This window comes from Microsporum canis, genomic scaffold, assembly GCF_000151145.1.
Source record: "Microsporum canis CBS 113480 supercont1.2 genomic scaffold, whole genome shotgun sequence".
NCBI lineage: Eukaryota > Fungi > Ascomycota > Eurotiomycetes > Onygenales > Arthrodermataceae > Microsporum > Microsporum canis.
The window spans coordinates 923,300-947,667 of record NW_003299168.1 but is presented as its reverse complement, the minus strand read 5'-3'; the positions used below and the strand labels follow the sequence as shown (position 1 = coordinate 947,667).

At 49.2% G+C, this 24,368-nt stretch overlaps 9 protein-coding genes across 9 annotated transcripts in view; 6 read left to right on the top strand and 3 right to left on the bottom strand.

Annotated features, from left to right (window-relative positions):
• Window positions 1-170: 170 nt before the first annotated feature.
• On the top strand, window positions 171-1,560 carry MCYG_01785 (eukaryotic initiation factor 4A-12; the record flags this gene model as incomplete). Its single annotated transcript, XM_002848805.1, has 4 exons — window positions 171-201; window positions 261-515; window positions 578-1,471; window positions 1,541-1,560. 4 exons carry the CDS (start codon window positions 171-173, stop codon window positions 1,558-1,560), a joined length of 1,200 nt encoding a protein of 399 aa, XP_002848851.1.
• A 1,080-nt stretch (window positions 1,561-2,640) lies between these two features.
• MCYG_01784 (WD domain-containing protein) lies at window positions 2,641-5,950 on the bottom strand (the record flags this gene model as incomplete). Its single annotated transcript, XM_002848804.1, has 8 exons — window positions 2,641-2,746; window positions 2,815-2,962; window positions 3,021-3,501; window positions 3,561-3,862; window positions 4,024-4,118; window positions 4,202-5,089; window positions 5,159-5,260; window positions 5,910-5,950. The coding sequence occupies 8 exons, from the start codon at window positions 5,948-5,950 to the stop codon at window positions 2,641-2,643; spliced, it is 2,163 nt and encodes a 720-aa protein (XP_002848850.1).
• A 989-nt stretch (window positions 5,951-6,939) lies between these two features.
• On the top strand, window positions 6,940-9,328 carry MCYG_01783 (ATP synthase alpha subunit vacuolar; the record flags this gene model as incomplete). Its single annotated transcript, XM_002848803.1, has 5 exons — window positions 6,940-7,371; window positions 7,447-7,531; window positions 7,595-8,262; window positions 8,319-9,215; window positions 9,272-9,328. The coding sequence occupies 5 exons, from the start codon at window positions 6,940-6,942 to the stop codon at window positions 9,326-9,328; spliced, it is 2,139 nt and encodes a 712-aa protein (XP_002848849.1).
• A 573-nt stretch (window positions 9,329-9,901) lies between these two features.
• MCYG_01782 (vacuolar sorting protein 1) lies at window positions 9,902-12,564 on the top strand (the record flags this gene model as incomplete). Its single annotated transcript, XM_002848802.1, has 9 exons — window positions 9,902-9,924; window positions 10,013-10,082; window positions 10,162-10,229; window positions 10,350-11,103; window positions 11,168-11,809; window positions 11,868-12,138; window positions 12,197-12,281; window positions 12,341-12,491; window positions 12,535-12,564. The coding sequence occupies 9 exons, from the start codon at window positions 9,902-9,904 to the stop codon at window positions 12,562-12,564; spliced, it is 2,094 nt and encodes a 697-aa protein (XP_002848848.1).
• A 630-nt stretch (window positions 12,565-13,194) lies between these two features.
• Window positions 13,195-15,157, bottom strand: MCYG_01781 (carboxylesterase; the record flags this gene model as incomplete). Its single annotated transcript, XM_002848801.1, has 6 exons — window positions 13,195-13,307; window positions 13,397-13,808; window positions 13,868-14,366; window positions 14,424-14,508; window positions 14,559-14,733; window positions 14,921-15,157. The coding sequence occupies 6 exons, from the start codon at window positions 15,155-15,157 to the stop codon at window positions 13,195-13,197; spliced, it is 1,521 nt and encodes a 506-aa protein (XP_002848847.1).
• A 211-nt stretch (window positions 15,158-15,368) lies between these two features.
• MCYG_01780 (uncharacterized protein) lies at window positions 15,369-15,857 on the bottom strand (the record flags this gene model as incomplete). The annotated part of the gene is made up of 1 exon (XM_002848800.1): window positions 15,369-15,857. The coding sequence occupies one exon, from the start codon at window positions 15,855-15,857 to the stop codon at window positions 15,369-15,371; it is 489 nt and encodes a 162-aa protein (XP_002848846.1).
• A 731-nt stretch (window positions 15,858-16,588) lies between these two features.
• On the top strand, window positions 16,589-18,037 carry MCYG_01779 (uncharacterized protein; the record flags this gene model as incomplete). Its single annotated transcript, XM_002848799.1, has 6 exons — window positions 16,589-16,762; window positions 16,826-16,862; window positions 16,897-16,991; window positions 17,100-17,479; window positions 17,570-17,637; window positions 17,673-18,037. The coding sequence occupies 6 exons, from the start codon at window positions 16,589-16,591 to the stop codon at window positions 18,035-18,037; spliced, it is 1,119 nt and encodes a 372-aa protein (XP_002848845.1).
• Window positions 18,038-19,445: 1,408 nt separating this feature from the next.
• Window positions 19,446-22,006, top strand: MCYG_01778 (high-affinity potassium transport protein; the record flags this gene model as incomplete). The annotated part of the gene is made up of 2 exons (XM_002848798.1): window positions 19,446-21,137; window positions 21,191-22,006. The coding sequence occupies 2 exons, from the start codon at window positions 19,446-19,448 to the stop codon at window positions 22,004-22,006; spliced, it is 2,508 nt and encodes an 835-aa protein (XP_002848844.1).
• Window positions 22,007-22,159: 153 nt separating this feature from the next.
• The window catches only part of MCYG_01777 (conserved hypothetical protein), a gene marked incomplete at both ends in the record, with an annotated part of 3,868 nt that continues 1,659 nt past the window's right edge, over window positions 22,160-24,368 (top strand). Inside the window, 4 exons of the mRNA XM_002848797.1 lie at window positions 22,160-22,206; window positions 22,310-22,661; window positions 23,149-23,229; window positions 23,309-24,279. Of these exons, the coding sequence (XP_002848843.1) occupies window positions 22,160-22,206; window positions 22,310-22,661; window positions 23,149-23,229; window positions 23,309-24,279 (1,451 nt within the window). The remainder of the gene's footprint in view (window positions 22,207-22,309; window positions 22,662-23,148; window positions 23,230-23,308; window positions 24,280-24,368) is intronic.

The window sequence follows — 24,368 nt, the reverse complement described above, 5'->3', positions numbered from 1 at the left end:
TTTGGAAGCTTCAGCTAGAAGAGATTCACGTGACCACTTAAGGGAAAAGATTTCAAGCTCAAATTCTTGTCGCATTCAATGAGAGAATCCAGCTGAGCAGTTGTTTCTACCTAGATCTACCTCCAAAAAAATATATCCAAAGGAGCCCTACGTTGCGGACCTCATTAAATATGGCGGACGGTATAGACAGACAGGCTGATGGTAAGTCTTCCTTTTACTCCGGTTTTGCCCTGGGTCACGTCGCTAATAGGATGCTGTAGAGCGGATGGAGTTCTCGACCTCGAAAGAGGTGACTGTCGCGCCAACTTTTGATGATATGCATTTGAAGGAGAATCTTTTGCGCGGAATATATGCGTACGGATACGAATCACCATCGGCTGTTCAGTCTCGCGCGATTGTCCAGATTTGCAAAGGACGCGATACCATCGCTCAAGCACAATCGGGAACGGGAAAGACAGCTACTTTCTCTATCAGTATCCTTCAAGTCATAGATACTGTTCTTCGCGAATCACAGGGTATGTTTCCAGATATTCCAGTGACGGTAAATTGTTTCATGATCTGATTGAGCGCAATGCAGCCCTTGTCCTCTCTCCCACACGAGAACTCGCAACGCAGATTCAATCCGTTGTTATGGCTTTAGGAGATTATATGAACGTACAGTGCCATGCGTGTATTGGAGGCACAAATGTTGGTGAAGATATTCGAAAGCTAGAGCATGGACAACACGTCGTCTCCGGAACCCCTGGCCGAGTTGCAGACATGATCCGACGCCGTCACCTGCGTACCCGCAACATTAAGATGCTTGTCCTTGACGAGGCTGATGAGCTCCTTAACCGCGGGTTCCGGGAACAAATCTACGATGTTTACCGTTATCTACCCCCAGCCACCCAAGTTGTTGTGGTCTCTGCCACTCTACCCTACGATGTTCTTGACATGACAACCAAGTTCATGACAGATCCAGTTCGTATCCTTGTCAAACGTGATGAGTTGACACTTGAAGGATTAAAACAATACTTTATTGCTGTGGAGAAAGAGGAATGGAAATTCGATACACTTTGCGATCTTTATGATACCCTGACCATCACACAGGCCGTTATTTTCTGCAACACAAGGCGCAAGGTCGACTGGTTGACTGATAAGATGAGAGAAGCCAACTTCACGGTATCCAGTATGCATGGTGAAATGCCTCAGAAGGAGCGAGACAGCATTATGCAGGATTTCAGACAGGGAAACTCTCGTGTTCTAATCTCTACCGATGTATGGGCTCGTGGTATCGACGTTCAGCAAGTTTCTCTAGTCATTAACTACGATCTACCAAGCAATCGTGAGAACTACATTCACAGAATTGGTCGAAGTGGACGATTTGGCCGCAAAGGTGTTGCCATCAACTTCGTGACTAGCGAAGATGTTCGAATCCTGAGAGATATTGAACTTTACTACTCAACTCAGATTGATGAGATGCCTATGAATGGTATGTCATTCCCTCTACTTGTTATGGCTGCTTTGATTTAACAACGTCTCTGCTAACTTTCTCAAATAGTTGCTGATCTGCTTGCTTAATTTATCTGTGGCTTATCTGCTAGGGCCCTGACTTGGCGCAGCCAGAGTCGAAATGTGCCTGGATAAATGGCAACTATGATTTTCGGTTCATACATAGCATGCATTTGCGCACAACGGATTTCGCGGACCTGTGGTTCAATACCGTCCAGAAATATTCTTACCTCGCACGGCGTAAAGAGGGACATGTCTCGAAAGAGCACTCGTGGAGGAATAGGGGATACTATCGAAACAAGTGCGTGGCCCTCAACAACCATCCACTACCTATTTTTCTTCCACATCGTAGCTAACCTTGTCTTCGGCTACTTTTAGGATTGCTCACTTTCATAATTTATTCTTTTCTAATTTAAGCGCGACGTTCGTTCGGCCGCAAAATGTACAAATTTCCAACCTTGGTGGCTATTGATGCCAAAAACCAACAATACCTTCACTACAAGCTAAAGTAACACTTTGTCGCCATGTAAAAAGTGGCTCTTGTATTATCAACATCTGTCAGCTTCTAAGGGAAGATTGGCTGCCTACGGAAATGAAACAGACAGTTCACAATGGATAATTCAAGTGGTCGGTTGGTAGTATATATTTAACCAGTATCAAAGCATAATAATTTCTTGCAAAAGGAAAGAAAGAGATGTATTATGCAGAATACGCCAAAAAGAGAGGGAGAAAGCAAAGCAAAGCCGAGAGACGATATATATGGGTAAACAGCCCCGGTTACTAGACCTGATGAAAAAAGAGCCATGAGAAAAAATCGCTGCATTGTCAACCTCCCCCTCGAGATACCACACCAACCTCCAACCAATCCATCCCTACCCCGTCCATGAGCAGATTATCGGGTAGAACAAAAATGGAAATATAAAGCAGATCAAACGAATGAGTGGTCGTGAATAGGATCCAAACGCATAATAACCCCTTGATAATGCAAGATACTTGTAAGTGGTGAACCGGGGTGCGGCGACTTTCAAAAAGGTGAAAAGGGTAACAGGGATATGAATGATAAGGGAAAACCAGTAAACTCCATAAGTAATGAATATGTAATCGGATGTTAATATTTCTGACCTTCTATGGGTTTTGGCCGGGATATTTCTAGCTGACCCGTTTGAGAGATGCAGCGCTCGAGGATGGATTGCTTCTAATTGACCTCCGGGATTTGTTACCGGAGGCTGTGCCAAGTGAAGGCTGCTTCATCCATCTGTAAATATAATTAGTGAGTGAACAAGGGTACGGAGCGTTAGATAGATAGCTCTGGCATGTACTTACACCCGAACTTTGCGATCATCTCCAGCAGATGCAAACATCCCTGGGTCTGTAGGATTCCAGGCCACCGCATTAACGCAGCCAGAAACATGGCCTTCAAGGGCTTCAACAAGCTGGCTGTTCTCTTTGTGCCATATGTATATTTTTGCATCTGCCAGAATGATCATTAGTAAAGTCGTTCTAGAATGGCAAGAATAAATAAGACATACCCTCACTACCGCTGACAACAAAATTCTCAGCAGCTCCACCAAAGGCGCTACGAATAAGGAAATTGCCTTGCTGCTGACCCAAAAACCTCCGAACAACCTCTGCTGTTTCGATATCTAGTAGCTGTACTTCGTTTTCGGACATGTTGACGAGCATGAACCGCGAGTCAGCACTGATGCTAAGACATGTGAGATCGAGTTTTAAGAGTACGCTGTATTCCTCTTCGTGAGTGATAAAGTTGTAAACGTATATCCTCTTCTGCAAGGATATTGCTATCAATCGTTTGCCGTCGGGAGTTATCGCACAATCACGAACTCGGTATTGGCCGGGCCAGGTATATAAGGGTTCACCGCGAACACTCCAATGACAGAGCTGCGATTGGCCATCGAGAGAGCCTGTGACGAAGGATTCTCCATCTGGTGCCCATGAAGCGGAAGTGATTGGCGCATGGTGATGGTTTATTGTTAAGATGCAGGTGCCAGTCTATGATTGTTTTTAACTAAGTATATGAAGGAAGCTAAATAAGGAGGTTAGTGACATACCTGGACATTCCACATTTTTGCCTTGAAGTCTTGAGAACAAGTGATTAACTTGGTATCGTCTGGACTCCATGTAGCATACGCGACGGGCTCACTGTGCTCTGTCAATCGATGTATTATTTCAAAGGTCGTAGAGTCATATATTAGTACGGTGCAGTCACGGCTTGTGGTTGCAAGCTTTGTCCCGTCATGGGAGAACTCCAAATACCAAACCTCGTTGGTGTGGTGACTGAGCTCGAAGGCAGTTCGAAGAGGGAAGTCACTTTTATCACACAAGTGGTCCGAGTACAAGGATGGCGATTGTGCTGTGTTATGATATAGACAGTTATTTATTTGGGTATGCTTTACTTGATCTAGAAGCACTGCCAGACGATGATCGGGTATCATGACTGAAGGAGAGATAGACCCTAAACCAGAGGTTAGTAAGACTGGTTCTTCAGCCTGGTAACGTTTCGGATACACATACTAGTGAGCTCAGATAGAAGAGCCTGTCTAGATTCACTAATAGAGCGACCCCAACCGGCTCGAGCTCGCAGATTCTCCGGTGTAGACATTAGGAGACTAGAAGAGACGGTTAGCAAACATTCTGTGCAAGGTGAGCTGCCTGTGGAAGGGGAAAAAAAAAAAAAAAAAAAAAAACAAACCTCGAAAGAGCGTGGAGTTGTGTTATGTCATGATTTAACGGTGTCAATTCTTGACGTAGGACCACCAGAGCGGTTGCCAGGTCTCTTCGATCGAGCAACTCAAGGAACTTTTGCTGTCTTATACAAAATAGCATCTCATTCTCGTTGGCACCGCTTGCCAGAACCAGCCCGTCTCGCTTCGAAAGCTGTTTGCCAGTCACTCCGTCTACCTCGCCTGCATCCCCATCGGGACAAAAGGAACTTAGTAGTATTCTCTCCGCCTCGTTCCAGTTTCCATCTAATATGGCGGCTCTGAAAGCAGCTACACCAGGGCTCTCTAGTTCATATCTGCTCTCAGCAGTCAACGTGGAAGCAGCTTGATGATAGCCCAGCTCGTATAGACTCTGTATTAATATCCTCGTCACTTCCTCCCGGTCGTGGCCGCGGTATGTTGGCGGTAGAGATCCGTTAGCTATAGATGCATCCTGGTATCCGGCTTGTGATTGTTTCCCCACGGGGGAGTTTGAGAAGGGCTGCTTATGAATGGAACTCGAAGCACCGTTCGACACAGACGCAACACCGTTTGAATTTGAAGGGGATGGTCCACCGTCAGGTCTCATATCGTCTAGAGTATATTTTCGTCGTTTGTTGGGTGGCGATTCGTCGTCTCTCTGAGGCCCAGCTGCAGCAGTCTCGAGCCCAACTTCAACAGCTCCACCAGCAGTATTCACCTGTCTCGACTCAGGACTCTCTGGCTGATCAGGGGATAGGTCTTGACGGCGGCGACGGCGACTACGGCGTGGCCCGGCCTCTGTAGGTGCGCTCGTTGTCTGCTGGGAAGGTTGATCAAGTCGTCCCAGAGAAGATTGGCTGTGCTGAACGGTTTCTGTCCTTTGGTTGCCGCTATCCCTAAGGATTAGCAACAGGTCAAGAACGAGTGGTTTTTTGGTGGTGGTTTGGTCAGGTTTTAGAACTCACTCGGAGCTCGATAAGGGATCAGAGAGGCCGGGTCCAGCTGAGACAGGTGTATGTGAAGGAAGTTCGTCTGCCAGGTCGAAGGCAGCGTCTGAGGCCTTCAGTCTGGTTCAATAAAGAACCAGCTGAGTTAGGCCGTTATCGTCAGAGAGAGAGCTGAAGAGATGGATATATAATGCCTTGGAGACCAGGTCCAGGACAGTACAACTGAGGTTCTAGAGATATCTCTCTGACGGTTTTATCGAGGGAGCTATAGGAGTAAAATGATAGAAGAACAGAGGTTAGAAACGCCCTCACCGTCGACTCAAGAGTTTCACAGCGGTTTAAAAGAGAGGAAGAAACGTACTGAGCTGTAGATGGTTATTATAAGTGAATAGCCAAGATGAGGCGTTGATCTGGAGTGACAAAGACGGTGGCAACCGGTGAGAAAGCACAAGCAGAGAGCGTGAGAAGAAGATATCTCCAGCTGATAAAATGTCTTATATAACGTCTACGCTGTCGTGGGCAGCGAGGTTGAAGGAGCTGAACTTGTAGAAAGAGAAAAAAGGGAGCGAAATCCAATATTTAAGATGCATCTGACGGTCAAGCTTCAACAACAACGAAGAAAAAAAAACCGATCAGCCACAACGCCCTGCAGGTTTCTTTACCTCCCTACATCTCGACTGTAGAAAATACTAAAAGACAAAAAATATATACAGAGAGTAGCTTCTATAAGTTCTATCTCGATTCCATGCTGTTTTCTCGGCTTGCTTACTGACTTGGACTACCAGCCGCAACTTCTACCCAAAGTCCCATAAAACAAACAGCAAGCAGCGACAGAAGCGACAGAAGCAGCCTTGGGGATCTATTCGATGCCCAAGGTGACTGCCACGACTTTCTCTCTTGCTGGCTAAGAGGGAGCAGAAGCAGGAAAAGCGAGATTCCCCAGTCAGAAAAAGTCTAGTTCCAGTTCACCAGCCAGCATGTCCGTCATGCGTAAGGTACCTCCACATATATTTATCTGACAAGAATATTTACGTCTGGCGCCGGTTGCGAGTGGGTGAAGTCTGTTTATCAGCACTTATCCATGTACCCTTGCACAGGTTTTTCGGCGGAGAGTGACTTGTTCAGTCCCTTGGACCTCCTTATCCATGCTAATTTGCAGCACATGTGATTGGCGAGGTGCCGCCTATCATGGCCGTCGGGCTTCCGATTCAATATGTACGATAAAGGGAGAGAGAGAGTTGCTGCAGCTTGGGATACATACATGTACTGGCGTGGCAGAGCTTGACGGGCCGAACAGGGACAGGACCTACGGCAGAGGGGAGAGAGAGATATAGCCTCCCACATGGTACGCTTGTCAACTTGCACGAAAAAACCTGAATATGCCTACTTTCCAGATGTCAAGTCAGCTCTTTGACAAGCCATGGCTGGTCAGACTGGACCATCAGATGATCGTTCCTTGCGGACTATCAGATCAACTAGCTATTCATCTAGCTTCATGTGGTATGTTATGGGGCGATAAAAGGACCTAGAGAGCTGGGCCCCGAAGAATTGAACCCCAGGAAGCACTACACAGCCATCTATCTACTATTCACGATAGAGAAAAGAGAGTAAGACAAAGATGATCGGCTTGAAGGATGGTTGTATCTCAAAATCAGTCCATCTTGGCAGCTGTGTTGACTAGACAGGTAGCTTAATCGCCTTACATAGTAGTTGACGGTGAGGATTAGACAGTACCTAGTTATCACACGGTTCAGACCTCTGTATAGTATTAGAAGAAAAAAGACGAAGAAGCAAGCTGTATGATACTAGGACTGGGACGACCGTCTCTGAGACCGCAGCCTTCTCTGCTCGACTTGGTCCATCGCAAAAAGGGCGCCTCCGTCTCCATCGTTGATGCCTGCAGCGCCCTACTAAAGCAGCACCAAGAAGATCGAACTCCACCAGACAGCTTCGACACCAACATCGACATCGACATCACCACTTCTACGAACAACGACAGTAACATCAGTAACGATCCTGACACCGAGGACAGCTACAGCGTCGACAGCTCCGATATCGAGAGCATATCGTCATTGTCTTCTTCACATATCGAGACGAGGTCGCCGCCAGTCATGGCTCCCAAGAACTCGAAACCGGCGGAGGCTGGGGATGAGCAGAAGGGAGTCGTCTTCTCCATCTCTGGTCCTGTCATTGTGGCAGAGAACATGATAGGATGTGCCATGTACGAGATGGTGGGTTGATGGCTGCTCCTTTTTTGCTACAACTGAGCTGATGGAGGGGGGAAATGCTGATTGCTTCTGTCGCAGTGCCATGTTGGAAATGACAATATCGTTGGAGAAGTCATCCGTATTTCTGGAGACCAAGCCACCATCCAGGTCTACGAGGAGACAGGTACGCAATTGCTTCTATATAACAGCATTATTTGAAGAAACACGCCGTCTAACATGTTTACAGCGGGTGTCACCGTCGGTGATCCTGTTATCAGAACCGGCAAGCCCTTGTCCGTCGAGCTGGGGCCTGGTCTGATGGAAACCATCTACGACGGAATCCAGCGTCCTCTCAAGACTATCTCTGAGGCCTCGGAGAGCATCTACATCCCGCGTGGCGTGGCCCTGCCTGCCCTCGACCGCAAGAAGAAATGGGACTTTAAGCCGGCTGGGCTAAAGGTCGGTGACCACATCACCGGCGGTGACGTCTGGGGTACCGTCTTCGAAAATAGTCTTCTTCACGACCACAAGATCCTCCTACCCCCAAGAGCCCGCGGAACCATCACACGCATCTCCGGCCCAGGCAGCTTTACCGTCGAAGAGAAGCTGTTGGAAGTCGAGTTCAATGGAAAGAAGACCGAGTACAGCATGATGCACGTATGGCCAGTGCGTGTTCCCCGTCCGGTCAACGAGAAGCTGGCCTCCGATTCTCCATTCATTGTCGGCCAGCGAGTCTTGGATTCTCTCTTCCCCGGTGTCCAGGGCGGTACCATCTGTATCCCTGGTGCTTTTGGTTGTGGAAAGACTGTTATCAGTCAGAGTGTGTCAAAATTCTCCAACAGTGATATCATCGTTTACGTCGGATGTGGTGAACGTGGTAATGAGATGGCTGAAGTCTTGATGGATTTCCCAGAGGTAAATACATTAATCACGATCTTTACTACAGCAGTCTACTGACACACCTTGAACAGCTTACAATTACCATCGATGGACGCAAAGAGCCCATCATGAAGCGTACCTGCTTGATCGCCAACACCTCCAACATGCCCGTCGCCGCCCGTGAAGCCTCTATCTACACTGGTATCACCGTTGCAGAGTACTTCCGAGACCAGGGTAAACACGTTGCCATGATGGCGGACTCCAGTTCCCGCTGGGCAGAAGCTCTCCGTGAAATCTCCGGTCGTCTAGGAGAGATGCCTGCCGATCAGGGTTTCCCTGCCTACCTTGGTGCCAAACTTGCTTCTTTCTACGAGCGTGCCGGTCAGACCATCGCTCTGGGCAGCCCCGAGCGAAAAGGAAGTGTCAGCATCGTCGGAGCCGTCAGTCCGCCTGGTGGTGACTTTGCTGACCCCGTCACCTCAAGTACACTCAACATCGTCCAGGTTTTCTGGGGTCTCGACAAGAAGCTCGCTCAGAGAAAACATTTCCCGTCGATTAACACTTCCATATCCTACAGTAAATACACCGGCATCCTCGACAAGTACTATACCAAGGAGCACCCCGAGTTCCCACGGCTCCGTGACAAGATCAAGGAGCTGCTCAGTAACTCCGAGGAACTGGATCAGGTCGTCCAGCTCGTTGGAAAGTCTGCTCTCGGTGACGCGGACAAGATCACGCTGGACGTGGCCACCCTGCTCAAAGAAGACTTTTTGCAGCAGAACGGATACTCCGACTACGACCAGTTCTGCCCTCTGTGGAAGACGGAGTACATGATGAAGGCTTTCGTCTCCTACTACGACGAGAGCCAGAAGGCCATCGCCCAAGGCCAGAGCTGGGCAAAGGTCCGAGAGGCAACAAGCGCAATCCAGACTGCCCTTCGAAACATGAAGTTCGAGGTCCCCGACGACGAGAAGGAAGTCACCGCAAAGGTATGTCCATCCATACACACCACTCCAATGATAGTTGCTAACATCGCCCTTTATAGTACGAGAAAATCCTCCAGGACATGTCTGAAAAGTTCGCCTCGGTGTCGGATGAGTAAATATTTCGGTTTATCTTTTTTTTTGTCCGTACAGATGTTTTATTCACCCATCAACTGGCCTACAGGACCAAGGTGAAAGCCATTTATCATATTAATCTATCCTGTCCGTCGAGTTAATAGACTGTTTAAGTTCCTGTACAGTCGGTGAGGCGCCCCCTTGGTATGCGTAGAACAAGTGTAAGGCAGAAGCATTTTGATTCAATATCAACAACTTTATAAGGGCCCCTTTTCCTCCCTTCTCTTTTCTTTTCCCTAGTCACTTCATGCTTTGGTACTCCTTTTCTTTTCGTAATATCTCTTGAAGACTGTTTGCCCGTTCCATCATCGCCGTCTTCATCGCCTTCGTCTCTCTTGCGTGTGACGAGGGTCAGCTGCACGTGAACAAACTCTCTGGCATCAACTTGTTATCTTTTCAACGCCCAAAACCATACACAGAGAAGAGAGAAGAAAAGCTATATCTGCAAAAAAGGCCCTGCTTAAATCGCCAGAAACACTCCAAGTGAAACCTCCTTACCTTCCGCCCTTCTTCGCCTGTATCTCCTTCAGCTCGACTGCACACTATATCGCCAGACCATGGCGGCCCAAGCTGGCTATTCGTGAGTTTCTCCCCTTCGTACGGGATGGCCCAACCAGGCCAAAAACGATCAACCATGATGCTAATGCAGGGAACTTGCCTGGATGTAGGATAAACGTCAACGACCCCGGTCTTATCTCTCTTGTCAATAAGCTGCAAGATGTCTTTACGACCGTTGGAGTATGCTGTTTCCTTTCCGCCCCTATAACATATACGCTTATCCGGGAAAGAGACCTGACATACGGCGCACATTTCACAGGCACAAAACCCAATAGATTTACCGCAGATAGTCGTGGTGGGATCGCAATCTAGTGGAAAGAGTTCCGTGTTAGAAAATATAGTTGGAAGAGACTTGTGAGTTTGGATACTGCTCTTTTTTTTTTTTTGAGGCACTGGTTAGGGCCTTATCAGAAAAGGACTCGACGGTTAATATGGGAAACATAACAGCTTACCTCGAGGGTCTGGCATTGTAACCCGACGGCCGCTTGTCCTCCAACTTATCAACAAGCCCCGCGCCGAGAAGCAATCAAACGGTGTCAAGGAGGAAGATAAGCTAGATACCACGGATAGCGAGGCCAACGTCGACGAGTATGGCGAGTTTCTTCACATCCCCGGCCAAAAGTTCCATGACTTCAACAAAATCAGAGAAGAGATCGTCCGTGAGACAGATGCAAAGACCGGCCGCAATGCCGGAATCTCCCCCGCCCCTATCAACTTGAGAATCTACTCTCCAAATGTCCTCACTCTCACGCTCGTCGATCTGCCCGGACTCACAAAGGTGCCGGTGGGAGATCAGCCAAAGGATATCGAGAAGCAGATAAGAGAAATGGTGCTGAAGCAAATCAGCAAATCTAATGCGATTATCCTCGCAGTCACAGCTGCGAACCAGGATCTGGCCAACTCAGATGGTTTGAAGCTCGCTCGAGAAGTCGACCCAGAGGGCCAGAGGACAATTGGAGTCTTGACCAAGGTCGATCTTATGGATGCCGGAACGGACGTTGTGGATATTCTCGCTGGTAGAGTTATTCCACTTCGACTCGGTTACGTGCCAGTTGTGAATCGAGGACAGCGAGATATTGAGAATAAACGGACGATTTCATATGCCCTTGAGCACGAGAAGAACTTCTTTGAAAACCATGCTACCTACTCTTCGAAATCCGCCTACTGCGGAACGCCATACCTGGCCAGGAAGCTCAATGTGGTACGTACAACTGTGAATATCGGATTAGCTTCAGCCTACCACTAACCATTTTCACTCGATACAGATACTCATGATGCATATTAAACAAACTCTTCCCGATATCAAAGCCCGTATTGCATCCTCTCTTCAGAAATACACCGCCGAACTGAATCAGCTTGGTGACTCCATGCTTGGAAACAGCGCCAATATCATTCTAAATATCATCACAGAATTTAGCAATGAGTATCGAACAATCCTGGACGGTAACAACCAAGAACTCTCGTCTGTTGAACTTTCCGGAGGTGCACGTATCAGTTTCGTTTTCCATGAACTCTACTCGAACGGCGTCAAGGCCATCGATCCTTTTGATGTAGTCAAGGATATCGATATCAGGACAATGCTGTACAACTCCTCCGGTCCCTCACCTGCTTTGTTCGTAGGAACAGGTGCATTTGAGTCCATTGTTAAGCAGCAGATTAAGAGGCTCGAAGAACCCAGCTTGAAATGTGTTTCCCTGGTCTACGATGAACTCGTCCGAATTCTTGCCCAGCTTTTGAACAAGCAGCCTTTCAGGAGGTATCCACAGCTGAAGGAACGATTCCATGGGGTCGTAATAGCCTTTTTCAAGAACGTCATGGAACCAACAAATAAGCTTGTTAAGGATCTTGTTTCTATGGAGGCTTGCTACATCAACACCGGTCATCCCGACTTCATAACCGGACACAGGGTGAGTTTTTATCCGTGCTCCATATCCGTGACAAGGTATACTAATTTTTTACATACAGGCGATGGCAATTATCAACGAGCGACAGAACGCTTCTAAACCAACGCAAGTTGACCCAAAGACCGGAAAGCCCCTTCCCCCTTCAGCTACTCTACCGCAGCGATCGGCAAGTCCCAGTATGGATCTAGGAGACTCCAACCCAGGCTTTTTCGGCAGCTTCTTCTCTTCAAAGAATAGTAAGAAGAAGATGGCTGCAATGGAAGCCCCTCCGCCAATTCTGAAAGCTTCTGGAACCTTGTCTGAGCGAGAAAACACTGAGGTTGAGGTGATAAGTATGTTCAGCATCTAACATCGTTCTATGTATTCCGTCAGCTAACCCTCCGCCCGTAGAACTCCTGATCAACTCATATTACAACATTGTCAAGCGAACAATGATTGACATGGTCCCCAAAGCCATCATGCTAACACTGGTTCAGTAAGCTACCACAACACCTTATACCCAGCTACCCTCCCCTACTAACATATAACCACCAGGTTCACCAAGGATGAAATGCAAAGGGAGCTACTAGGAAATCTCTACCGAGCAGAAGAACCAGACGACCTTCTCCGCGAAAGTGAATTCACCGTTCGCCGGCGCAAGGAATGTCAGAGAATGGTCGAGAGTCTCACCAAGGCCAGTGAGATAGTCAGTCAGGTGCAATAAGGCCCTGGCCACTGAGAAAATATAGAGGAGACTCAAATCCGTTCCCGATCAGTAATACAAATGGATTGAGCCATAGTGAAATGAGAACCGCAACTGAAAATACATTAACACCACATTCAATCTTGATAGAAATACGGCTTGGGTGTGTTGCCATACAATTCGTTATTCTTGATATATTTATTTTCCCCAGAGTGGTTGATATCCCATTTCCATACTTTCTGCGTCCTATACTATTAATCTTTTTCCTATCCTCTCATATTATTGCTAGTCTCTGTCTTATGTGCCCATGATACACATTGTTTGATTCTGATGAGTTTTTTAGGTGATAGTATTTTCACGTTGTAACTCCAATGTGCTATTTACTTGGTTGTTCTTCCAATTCACTGTTCTGCCTGTCGGATTTAGCTATATTACGTAATCAGGTTAACTATCACGGATCAATAAAAATACGATAAGGTTATGCACGGACCACCGCTTTCTTGATATAAACTCTAGAATCGGAAGCGGAGATTCCTCCATACTATGTAAGTAATGTAGGTGCGATAAACTACATAGTGGATAGTTTTCAAGAACAAATCATGCATTCCTCCTAGCTCTTTTATTACTTAATGTACCGCTATATGTTACGTAATGACAATATCTAACGTAAGGTTTACATACATTTCTCCGCGGGCAGATGACATTCTTAGAACCCGCCTTGAGCATAAGATGAATCCGTGCCAACCAGCCGACAATCCTTATCCGATACAAAAGGAGGGAAATACGTAGGATGAGCTCGGTTCCTAAAAGCCAGTCCCACTACTGTATTTCCTATTCCCATTTATTAGCAATTCGCTGCGAAGTATGTAGGGTGGAGACAGCGGAAATGGAATTAAACGAGAGCTTACCCTTGCCATTCTTCTTATAACTTGGCCAACCGAGCTTAAATAAACCCCTATGGGAATTTGCTGCAAAAGTTGCAAACACATGCATCATATACGATGAAACTTTAACCTCAGCATCTGTATTTTGAGTACCGTTACTGACATCCTCCGCTGTGCCAAAGTATTGAGACACGTCACTGCCGTGATATGACCCACTTCCGGGGTATAGAATTGAATTAGGCCATTGCCCAAAATATCTATATCGCCAAACCGGAACGCCATTTGCAGCACGGTATCTCGCTTCTCTAGAAGAAGAGCATGTGAACCCAGCTAGGTTAAACAAGTGCCATTGTTTATCGCTTAGAGGGATTTTCTGAGCATACGCAGATACTTTATAGTATCCGGCCTCGTAGTCACAATTTCCGACTAGGTATGGCTATGCGGTCAAGTGAGATTAGATATAGCCTCATGTTCAAAGAACGTCACTAAACTTACGACTTTGGCAAACATCCCCTTAGATGCACGTTCTTCATAGTTAGAAAAGACGATTTTTTCGTCAACTGTCGGATGGAATACCGGTTGAGGAATCGCCTTGCTGGGCTCTGGTGGTACCTTGGATACTGCTGCTAAAACATCTGTGGCTGGTTTTGACCTCACGCAAGGCAGAGTATCCCCGGAACTGCCACATCCAAGTGCTTCAGATAAAGTATACCAATACTTCTGTGATTGCTCTGGAGTATTTGGCGTCATGCTCAAAGCTGTTCCGGACATAGATATGACACCGTTGACGATAGGGTCTCTGACATAGGTGTATGTATGGTAATCAACTGCCACGCCACCAGCAGACTGGCCAAAAATAGTAATACGGTTGGGATCACCCCCAAAACCGGCAATATTGTCCCGAACCCACTCTATTCCCATCCGCTGATCAAGCAACCCCAGATTCTGGGGTAAGCCAGGTGCACCTGGGAAACCAAAGACGTTGAGGCGGTAGCTAGTTTAGTTAATCAAATTAGGAATCTAACAGTAGCAAGGCCAGGGCGTGACGTACTTAATCGATACCACTATAACGTCTTCCTTATCCGCTAGATTTTTACCTTGGTAGAAGAGGCTGTTCGTACTACCGATAGCAAAACCTAGACTCTGTTAATATGGCTGCTTCAAAAGGATGATAGGATAGACCTACGCCCGCCGTGAATCCAGAGTAACACCGGCTTCTTCTTAGATGACGTTTTCTTCGCCCAAACGTTCAATTTCAGACAATCTTCGCTCTGAGGCTTCACATTTTGGCCGGCAAAATTTTCAATAATCGGCCGCAGGACAGCTGTTTCATTTGGATATTTAATTGGCTTGCTAGGGGTCTGGAGACAGTCACTTTAGAAATGCCTTAGCCAACAATCGACTTAAACGGCATTTATTGGCAGTTTTTAAGGACGTACAGAGACTAGTGAACAGCAAGCTTCCGTTAATACTCAGTTCCAAAAAAAAAAAAAAAAAAAAAAAGATTAATTGAAGTTAGATGCTCGCAGAGAAGAATTGATGGCTTACAAAGTTTGCAGCTTCAAAGGGCTTATCAGAGAAAAATCTAACTGGCGGTGCAAACCTGAGATCACCAACCGGAGCGTTTGCATATGGAATTCCTAAATACTCGACCACCGATGGCCGTGATGTCGACGCATGACCGGTTACTTGTCCGCTAGTCGTCTTCACCGTCGAGCCTGTTACTGCATCTGGCACAAGCAGGATGGTGAAGAGCAACTGAATAACGGAGAACATGAGTGCCATGCTAACCCCGAACTTTTATCAAGCGTTTGTTGTTGGTGATCTTTCCTCCCTGATTCACCGGTATTGGGGACATTCCGAGATTGACGAGAGATCCCCAAGTGACATAACTACTGTGGCAACTTTGTGCGTCGCCTACGTGATGGCACCCCATCACTCAAGCTAATGCGGTGGTCAACTGCATGGATTGCTTTACATGGGTTTGTTCATGGATTCATTTATGACCATACTTGACTTGGTAGGTGGTTGTCTTGTTGGGTTGCATTATCACCAACAGCAGATCCTTGTGGCACCAGCTTCCGGCAACTAGCCATACGAATTGTTCCGCGATGGGGAACAACCAGCCATTCATCCCATTCGGAATGTTGAGCTGGTAATATTCATTATCAAATAAATGGCCGGGTTGTGACCCAGCGTAACCGCAGCCGGTTCCATGGCTAGCTCCGAGCGGCTTCTCCAGCCCCACAAACGGCAGGGGGGCTACCCTCAATTCTCCAGAGGGATGAATCCATACGAATATGGGGAGTAGCGCTGCCGGAAGGAAGATATTGTCCAGGGCGATTAATATGAATTCCAGAAGCTGCCGTCGTACAGCTGAAGGCCTGGACACAATGTCAGCACCGGATTTCCTTTGATATTGGAAGGCCCTCCCCTGTTCAGCATCCTTGCGGGTGACGTATAATGCCTGGTAATATGCATGCATTTACTACACAACAGCTAGGAATATTGCAGATTGTTTCGGGGATAACAGACCAGACCCATGTCATTGCCCGGGAAAATTCTGTCGTTGGCTAGCCAATAGACCAATGCGAGCGTTTGCTGCTTCGTCAAAATATAAAAGTATTTACGTGATCCCCGACCATGCCGGGATGGTTAGATAAAACGGAAACCCAACAATCAAAGCTATCAACATTGATACTTGACATGTTCTACGTCTCAGGTACGAAATCCTTCGCGGCAACCACCTTGGGTCAAGAATGGAATGTCAGACCCCGGCCTTTAGCGCAAACATGACACCAGGCCTACAGTCACTCCGATCTCCCAATTGGAATGTTTCCAGCTTTTTACATAAAGGATTTGCAACTAGGCTCCATAGACTATGGCGGTTAATATCCTTCCTTCCGGAACTGCTCAGACGCAGTTTATAAATTAAACAATGTGTTCAGCCCAAAAATTTAGGATAAATTAACCCATCCTTATTACCCCCATAGATCTGGGGGCACACCTGTATCTCCAGACATTTAAAGAAGTGCCTTTCTATTGAGCACCGCATCAGCTCCGGTACATATGCATCCCCGCCGAGAAAAACCAAGCGGTGGGTGATTTTTGGCTGAAAAAAAAAAAAAACGGCGGTCTGCATGGGAGCACGGCGCACTCGTATACCCACAGGGCCGCAATTTTCAGCTTTCTTTGTAGGCAGAGGTGTTCCTCTCGATGAAACTGAACATCGGACTGCCTACCGACGGTATCCCAAACCGGGGATGGCAACTATGGACAACCAGCATCGGAATGGTAGTTGGAGCTGCCATCTTTGTTTTCCTCCGACTGGCCACAAGATGTTTCCGGGCCGGAATAAAGGTTGACGACTGGACCATCCTGGTAGCACTGGTATGCATATGTTAACTATGAGATGGAAGCTTTCAAGGGTAGGAATGTTAACGAGCAGAGTAGGCATGCTCGATCGCGCTGACCGTGGCCGAAAATAGTGGTATGTATACGCAATAAACATCCCCTCTCTCGAGGACTTGCTGATAGATCGATCATCCTAGCCGTGGCAGAGGGGTATGGGAAACACGACCAGGACGTTTCCACGGAGCATCGCATCAGGGCGTTGAAGGTTAGTTTAAACTACTATTTAAAGCCCGAATAAGCTTTAATATGCTGCATCAGACATCGTTGTGCCTTGTAAACGGGGCCCATAGCTGATAGCTAACTGGATACAAAGTGGTTCTTCGTCGCGCAAGTGTTCTACAAACTGGTCATCTCCTTGTCGAAATGCTCGATTCTCTTTCTCTACCTGCGAATATTCGCCATCGAGAAGTCGTTCCGTTGGGCGTGCAAGGCCCTGATCGTGTTCAACATCTTGGTCGGAATTGCTTTTTGCTTCGCAACCGTCTGGCAATGCCATCCAATGGAGGCGTTCTGGGACCCAAGTATCTCAAGCAAGACTTGCATTGATCACTTTGGATTCTGGCTGTCGTACTCGGTCATCAACATCACTTCCGACTTCATAGTCTTGGGTCTACCAATCCAACAGGTTGCTCGGCTGCAACTTCGAAAAGAGGACAAGGTCGCGCTGATACTCGTCTTTGGCCTTGGCGGCTTGTAAGTATCCTTTGTCTTTTTTTATTTGCTTCTTCATGTTCTCTCTTACGGAGCGCCCCCCCCTGTGAACTAACGGGTCGAAACCTCCAGTGTCTGTATCATGAGCATCATTCGAGCAACTACCATCGCCGCGTCAGCTTCATCGACAGACGCCACCTGTAAGTGCTCTGACCCTTGGGTTTAATTAAAGCAGCTCTTCGGAATGAGGCCGGCATGGCGGTGGTTTTATACAAGCTGACGCTGATCCAAGGGAGCCCTATACCAGCCACGATATGGAGCGTTGTTGAGTGTAACACCGGTATCATCTGTGCCTGCACACCGATGATCCGTCAGCCACTGTCTTTCCTGTTCCCTCGAGCGTTCGTGCCATTGGCACAGGGGGGTTTGAATGCTCCGATTCCTCCCAAGGCACGCGGCAGCACTGCCCTTGCACGATATTCCTACGAACCCCCACTCGTCACAAGCGCCAGTGCGCCATGGGACAGCGAGGAGCAACTCCATCCAGCCAAGAATATTCATGGGACGAACGGTGCCCAACAGTCTACGGCCCGAGCCTAGACGGGTTCTCTTTGCCTAGACGAAGGGAGAATGTATCACAATATAATAATCGATTCAACAGTTGAAGACAGCCAACGAATCTCCACGTGTATCTAATGTTCTTTTTTAAAAAGACCAGGATCCCATCTCTTTTACCCGCGGCTTCGGAGTTTATTTTTTATTTTTTTTTCATATATATTTCTCGAGACGGTTCTGATAATGGGAATAATGCAGGGTTTCACGTTATTTGACACGCGGGTCCGGGGGGGACAGCAAGAGCTCTCCTATTGGATGCAAGGGCTAGCTGATTGTTTGTTTTTAACGAGGTGAAGGTCCAACGATTTACTTCATCGGGGTATAGGGCTCGATCTTCTCTTTTTCCGCCCCCTTTCTATCTGAGAAAGGAGATGTTACATGCGGACAACGACTCCGGTGCCGCAGCAGAGGAACCTGCACGTCACGCTGCATATACGCAATAAACATGGCAGACGAGCTTGCAACTCTTTGCCTTTTTAGCTGGGCCAACGAAAAAGTCTCGGAGAGCTTCTCGCAGGCGGAGATGGCCGTACCAGGCGTACTATGTACAGGGGGGGATGACCACAAAAGCTCGACCTGGCTTGTTCTATGAGCGGTGAGTCCATCCTCTTATCACTTGGTTTAGTTGATATCATCTTCAACCTTCAACCCCCTGATGCCTCTGTTTCTATATATCGAGATGAAACCGTAGCAAGAAGCTTCTTTTGCCTTCCGTATCTCCACGCTGCATCTTATTTCCACTTCACCATCACTGACTGTTTTCTCCCAACCCACTTAGTATGCTGTTGGTACTTCCACCGCCAACCATCACAACACACTAAAAAAAGACCCGCCATATCGCTTTTTTCCAACCTTCGACTTGGGAAGCAAAAAAAAAAAAAGGGAGGTTTTCCTTTTTCCTTTTTTACTTCTGCTTCTTTTTTATTATTCTTCTCTTCATTTCTTCTTCTTCTTCTATCAAATTTCATTTGTTTTGCCTTTTTCCTTTTTTCCCTGGTTGTGTCTGCTTCCCCCAGTATGCATATCCCAACCTCATCCAGCTTGCGCCTTTCAGCAACACTCTCCGCCGCGGTATCGCTTCTCCAATCAGATATATAGCCAAGGCGAAGAAACAAAGGCTCCTCCCTTACTATTTCGTATATTATGATATAAAAAGGACCTCTGTGGTCTTGCCTATCTTCCGGGCGCTGCGAATACTCCTCCAACTTGGGCTTCAATATCACCTCTTCGAACCATACCATCCCATGATCCTGAAAACCACGGCTTAAATAGCCCAGCGTCGTCGAATTGACGGCCCGGAGTTGATATAACGACGCAATCTTATACATATACATACATATATATATATACACTTTTAGCGAATATCTATATCTTGGAAGAGGCGTGGACAAGGATGGATACCGTCAAGGCTGCGCTTGAACGGTGCAGGCCGAGCCCAGCTGTCCTCGAGAAGCTGATGGCTATCAAGCAGAAGACTCCTGTCCTCAGAGACCTCCATTATAATTTTATATGTCTACACTATGCCTGGATCATCGGTGTGACGCTTGTCGGATCTATTATCCTGTACCCGGGCGGAAACATGACCTACGTCGATGCGCTCTTCTTCGCCTCCGGCTCTGCCACCCAGAGTGGGCTCAACACCATCGATGTGAACCGGCTCTACACGTACCAGCAAGTCTGGCTGTGGATGGGCTCCATGATCGCCAATCCAATTGTCATCCATTCGGCCGTCGTCTTTGTCCGGTTATACTGGTTTGAGCAGCGGTTCCAGCACGTTGTCCGCGAGGCGAAGGCGCTGAGGAGATCACGGTCACGCTCCAGGGCGAATACTCGCGAGCCAGATGACGGCAACGACGTGCACCGGGCGGAGGCCGGAGTTCGTGGTCGTGACATTGTAGTGCTTCGGAACAACGAAGGCCATGCGCAGGGACGGTTCCTGGATGCCCCGAAGAAGGAGCCAGAGACCACCTCCGAGAGTGGTTCGTCCCTCCAGAATCCTGCTGAAGGGCAGCAGGGCGAGTCGACGGCGAACGGACAGCAGGCCAGGGAGGGTCCCAAGGTGGACGACTCCCTGCTTGCGCCGTCTCACTTCCCCGGAGACGCGAGGATACAGTGGTCTGTTCCGTCGGACAGTGAACGACACATTACATTCCTCGAGCACCAGAGGAGGCAGACCGGAGCTCTGCGTATACCCAGCCCCCGAGAATATGACAGAGGTGGCGTGCCAGAGGCACTCGATGAAACGGAGGGGTCTGAGTTACATCGCAACGCCACGGTTCAGTCGGACCCATCGGCCGACCAGACGGGTACTTCTCTCCCAACATCTCCGGGGCCAATCAACCAGCATATCACTATCGACGAGCCAAACATTACCCGCACACGCAAGGCCACTCATTCTAGACAGGGCGAGAGGGACGTAGACGACACCTCGACCATTCGGCGGGTGACGTCCCGAAAGTCAATGGTGGCAAGCTTCCTACGCTCTCGCACCCAGGACCAAACCCAGGAGGCGCCGTACCTCAGCTGGGAGCCCACGATAGGGCGAAACTCTGCCTTCGTGGACCTGTCCGAGACCCAGCGCGAGGAACTAGGCGGCATCGAGTACAGAGCGCTCAAGACTCTGGCGGTCGTCCTTTTGGGCTATTTCTTCTTCTTCCACCTTCTTGGAATCGTCTGTCTGACCCCCTGGATTTTGAACACCAGATGGGGAGAGGTTGTCCGCGCCGCTGGCCAGGGACGGCCCTGGTGGGCGGTGTTCTCTGCCGGCTCCGCGTTCAACGACCAGGGCTTCACCGTCACTCCTGACTCTATGCTGTCGTTTTATGATGCGGTATTCCCCATGCTTCTGATGACGTTTCTGATTCTGATCGGAAACACGGGGTTCCCCTGCATGCTGCGGTTTATCATCTGGTTTTTCTCCAAGATCGTGCCTACGGGGAGCGGCGTGTGGGAGGAGCTGAAGTTTCTGCTGGACCATCCGAGACGCTGCTTTACGCTGCTGTTCCCCAGCTCTGCGAATTGGTGGTTGTTCTGGGTTCTCGTGCTACTCAACGGCGTCGACTTGATCTTCTTCGTCGTCCTCGACGTATGTTTCTCTTACCCTTCTTCTTATGGCTGTTCTCTGCTAACGCTGTCTAGTTGAACGACCCGGACGTCACACGCATCCCGGGCGGGATACGGTTTGTCGACGGTCTCTTCCAGGCGGCCGCCACGAGAACCGCGGGCCTGTCGGTGATCAGTCTGACGACCCTCCACCCCGCCATCCAGGTATCGTACATGATCATGATGTACATATCCGTCTTCCCTATCGCCATCTCCGTGCGTCGGACCAACGTGTACGAAGAGCGCAGCCTGGGCATCTACTCCGACCCCGACGAGTACAGCGAGAACGAAAAGGAACCCAGCTTCGTGGGCGCCCACTTGCAGAAACAGCTTAGCTTCGACATCTGGTACATCTTCCTGGGCCTGTTCGTCATCTCCATCATCGAGGGGACCCGTCTGGACAACCAGACCGACGTGGGCTTCTCGCTGTTCGCGGTGCTGTTCGAGGTGGTGTCCGCCTATGGCACGGTGGGCCTGTCGCTCGGCTACCCAAACAGCAACGCTTCTTTCTCGGCGCAGTTCCACACCCTATCCAAGCTAGTGATTATCGCGATGGAGATTCGAGGGCGACACCGTGGGCTGCCATATGCGCTCGACCGAGCGGTACTGCTACCTTCGGAGGCTCTCCACCGCAAGGAAATGGACGATGCAACGAAGCGGCTGAGACGCCGCAACTCGAACGTCAGCGCCATCTCTGCTGCGACCGGACAGGCCTCGGGCCTCTTCCGGGACGATGGAGGGCTGATGTCCCGGGCTTCTCACTCTCAACCTGCTGGGCCGTCGGATGGACCGCCCAACACCGCTTCTTCGGGGAGGGCAAAGCGCCTGTCTACGCACCAGGAGAACGCTTGAACCTGGCAGTTTTTACTTGAACCTGGTAGTTTTTACCTGAACCCGGCAGTTTTTACTTGAACCCGGCAGTCTTTGAACTTTCTGTATCTCGTTGGTTAGCATGTGTCTTTTAGCGCAAGGTGTTTCGGAGGTTATCATCTTAAATATCAGAGTATGGGGACATCCATGTCGCCATGTGTAAAAAGCTTCAACTTTTTAACGTCGCCACGGCCAGGACCCTGATCCACTCCGTACCTGACATCATCGTAGGCGTTGTGATTCTACAGATATAAGTACGGCATGTATCGTATCGTGTGTAGGTAGGGCCAACTTGACCAACAACCACATACCATGGTACTTCCCACACCATCCATCTCCATCCATCTACATCCATCAGCTGCTAACGGCCGCGCAGAAACTACCACGAGCGTACTCCCTCCCCAAATCGTCGTCCTCGCCGCACTGCGACTGTCTGAGCGACGGCGCCATCGCAGGCATCGTGGTCGGCAGCGTCGCCGGCCTCGCCCTGCTGTGCTGGATCCTCAAGTGCACCCTCTTCTCGACCCGCAAGTCGCGTCTCACTGCCTTCACGACGACGACGTATAAGCTGCCCTACGCCAGCCGACGACAGAGCCAGAGCCACACGCGAAAGGAGACGTACTATGTGTCTGAGCCGGTGAGCAACGGTCGGCGGCACACGGCAGAGATGGAGAGGCCGTCGCGGGCGTATCCTTGATCTCTACCACTTCCATCTTCTCGTCTTCTCTTATCCTTCTCTTCGTCTGTATGATAGTTTCTTCTACTTGTCAATACGATCTTCTGTAAAGTCTTCATCGATCTCGATGCCAAGACCGTAACCGATTAGCTTTGCCGTTGAGACAGAGTAGATGTAGATGTAGATGTAGATGTTGATGCAGATGATGTAGATGTAGACGTGGGTAGATGTAGATGATGTAGATGTTGATGTAGATGTAGGATGGAGAAACCCCTGAACAACACACAAGGCACTTTTCTCCTTTCTTTTTCTCTTTCGCAAAGTCAATTGAGCGAGAGGATAACTTTTCTTCTTCTTCTTCCCCCTGGTTTCTCCTATTTAAAGCGCTCTACTTAGTCTGCCCGTCCATCCTTGTCCTGTTCGTACGTAGTGAGCTGATGTGCATAAGGACGGCAGACAGGGAATCGAAGTTGAGGCTCACCAGGCCGGGATTACAGTCAAAAGAGATCAGGATATACAAAAGAGTGCGGTAAGTCTCCTGCTTGTCACTGTCTGTCGCTGTCTGTCGCTGTCACTACTGCTGCTGTCAGGAGACTAACGATTAATAGTCTGAAGCTACGCCGGTAAACATACAAGAAGAGACAGGAAGACAGGAAGAGATGGCTTCAGCAGACGCGTATCAACCTCTGGCGCCACAGAAGCTGTCACGCTATCGATCCGTCAGGGCTCCCCAGGACGGTCTTCCCGGTGGTGCTGGCGGTGCTGGCGGTGGTGCTGCTGCTGGCGGCGGCGGTGGTGACCAGAGTGCATCCATCAGCCGGAGCATGTCTCGCTACAGGAAGAAACCTGCCAGAGTGCCGCCTCCTCCTCTCCCGCTGCCTCCAGACTCGCAGCAGCAGCAGCATCGCAACAGCCACTACGACTACGACTACGATCAGGATGCGCTCCCGTCGTCCTCCTCGCGCAGGGTCTCCATGCCACAGGCTGCCCCCGTCGTCTCCCCGCTCCAGCCCAGCGCAAGGCCGTCACTCGACCGCAGCTCGACCAATCGCCACTCGTACGCAAACACACCACAGTATGACAGACAGTTCTTCGACGGGAGAGAGAGCTATGAGACTCACCCGTCATCCCCTTCTGCCGCTGCTGCTCCGTACTTTGTTGTCGAGCCAGGCATGGGACCAAACACCTTTGACCCCCGGCAGGAAGAGGCAGCAGCGGCAGCAGCTCAAGCCACAAAAAAGAGCAGAGGGAAGCTCTTCAAGGAGAAAGGAGGCGGCCTGCTGGGAAGATTCAAAGGAGAGGACCGCTCGCACAAGGAGAAGAAGAAGAAGAAGCAGACAGCTGAGGTGAATACGTCCGGCGCTGGTGTCGATGCACCCGTCTCGGCTGTGAACGCGGGAGAGCGCAAGGTGAGGGTGACATGCAACGAATCCTCCGTCAGCCTGCCTGTCACGCCCTCGACGCAGGCACAGGACCTCATCCACGCTGCCGCGGACTGTCTGTCGGAGGGCATCGTCCCGGACGCGGCCATCATCGTCGAGTCCTTCCAGCAGCTCAACCTGGAACGGCCGCTGCGCCGGTACGAACACGTCCGTGACGTGCTCAACTCCTGGAACACAGATACCCAGAACACGCTCAAGATCATCGCCGACCCGGACCCAAACATCC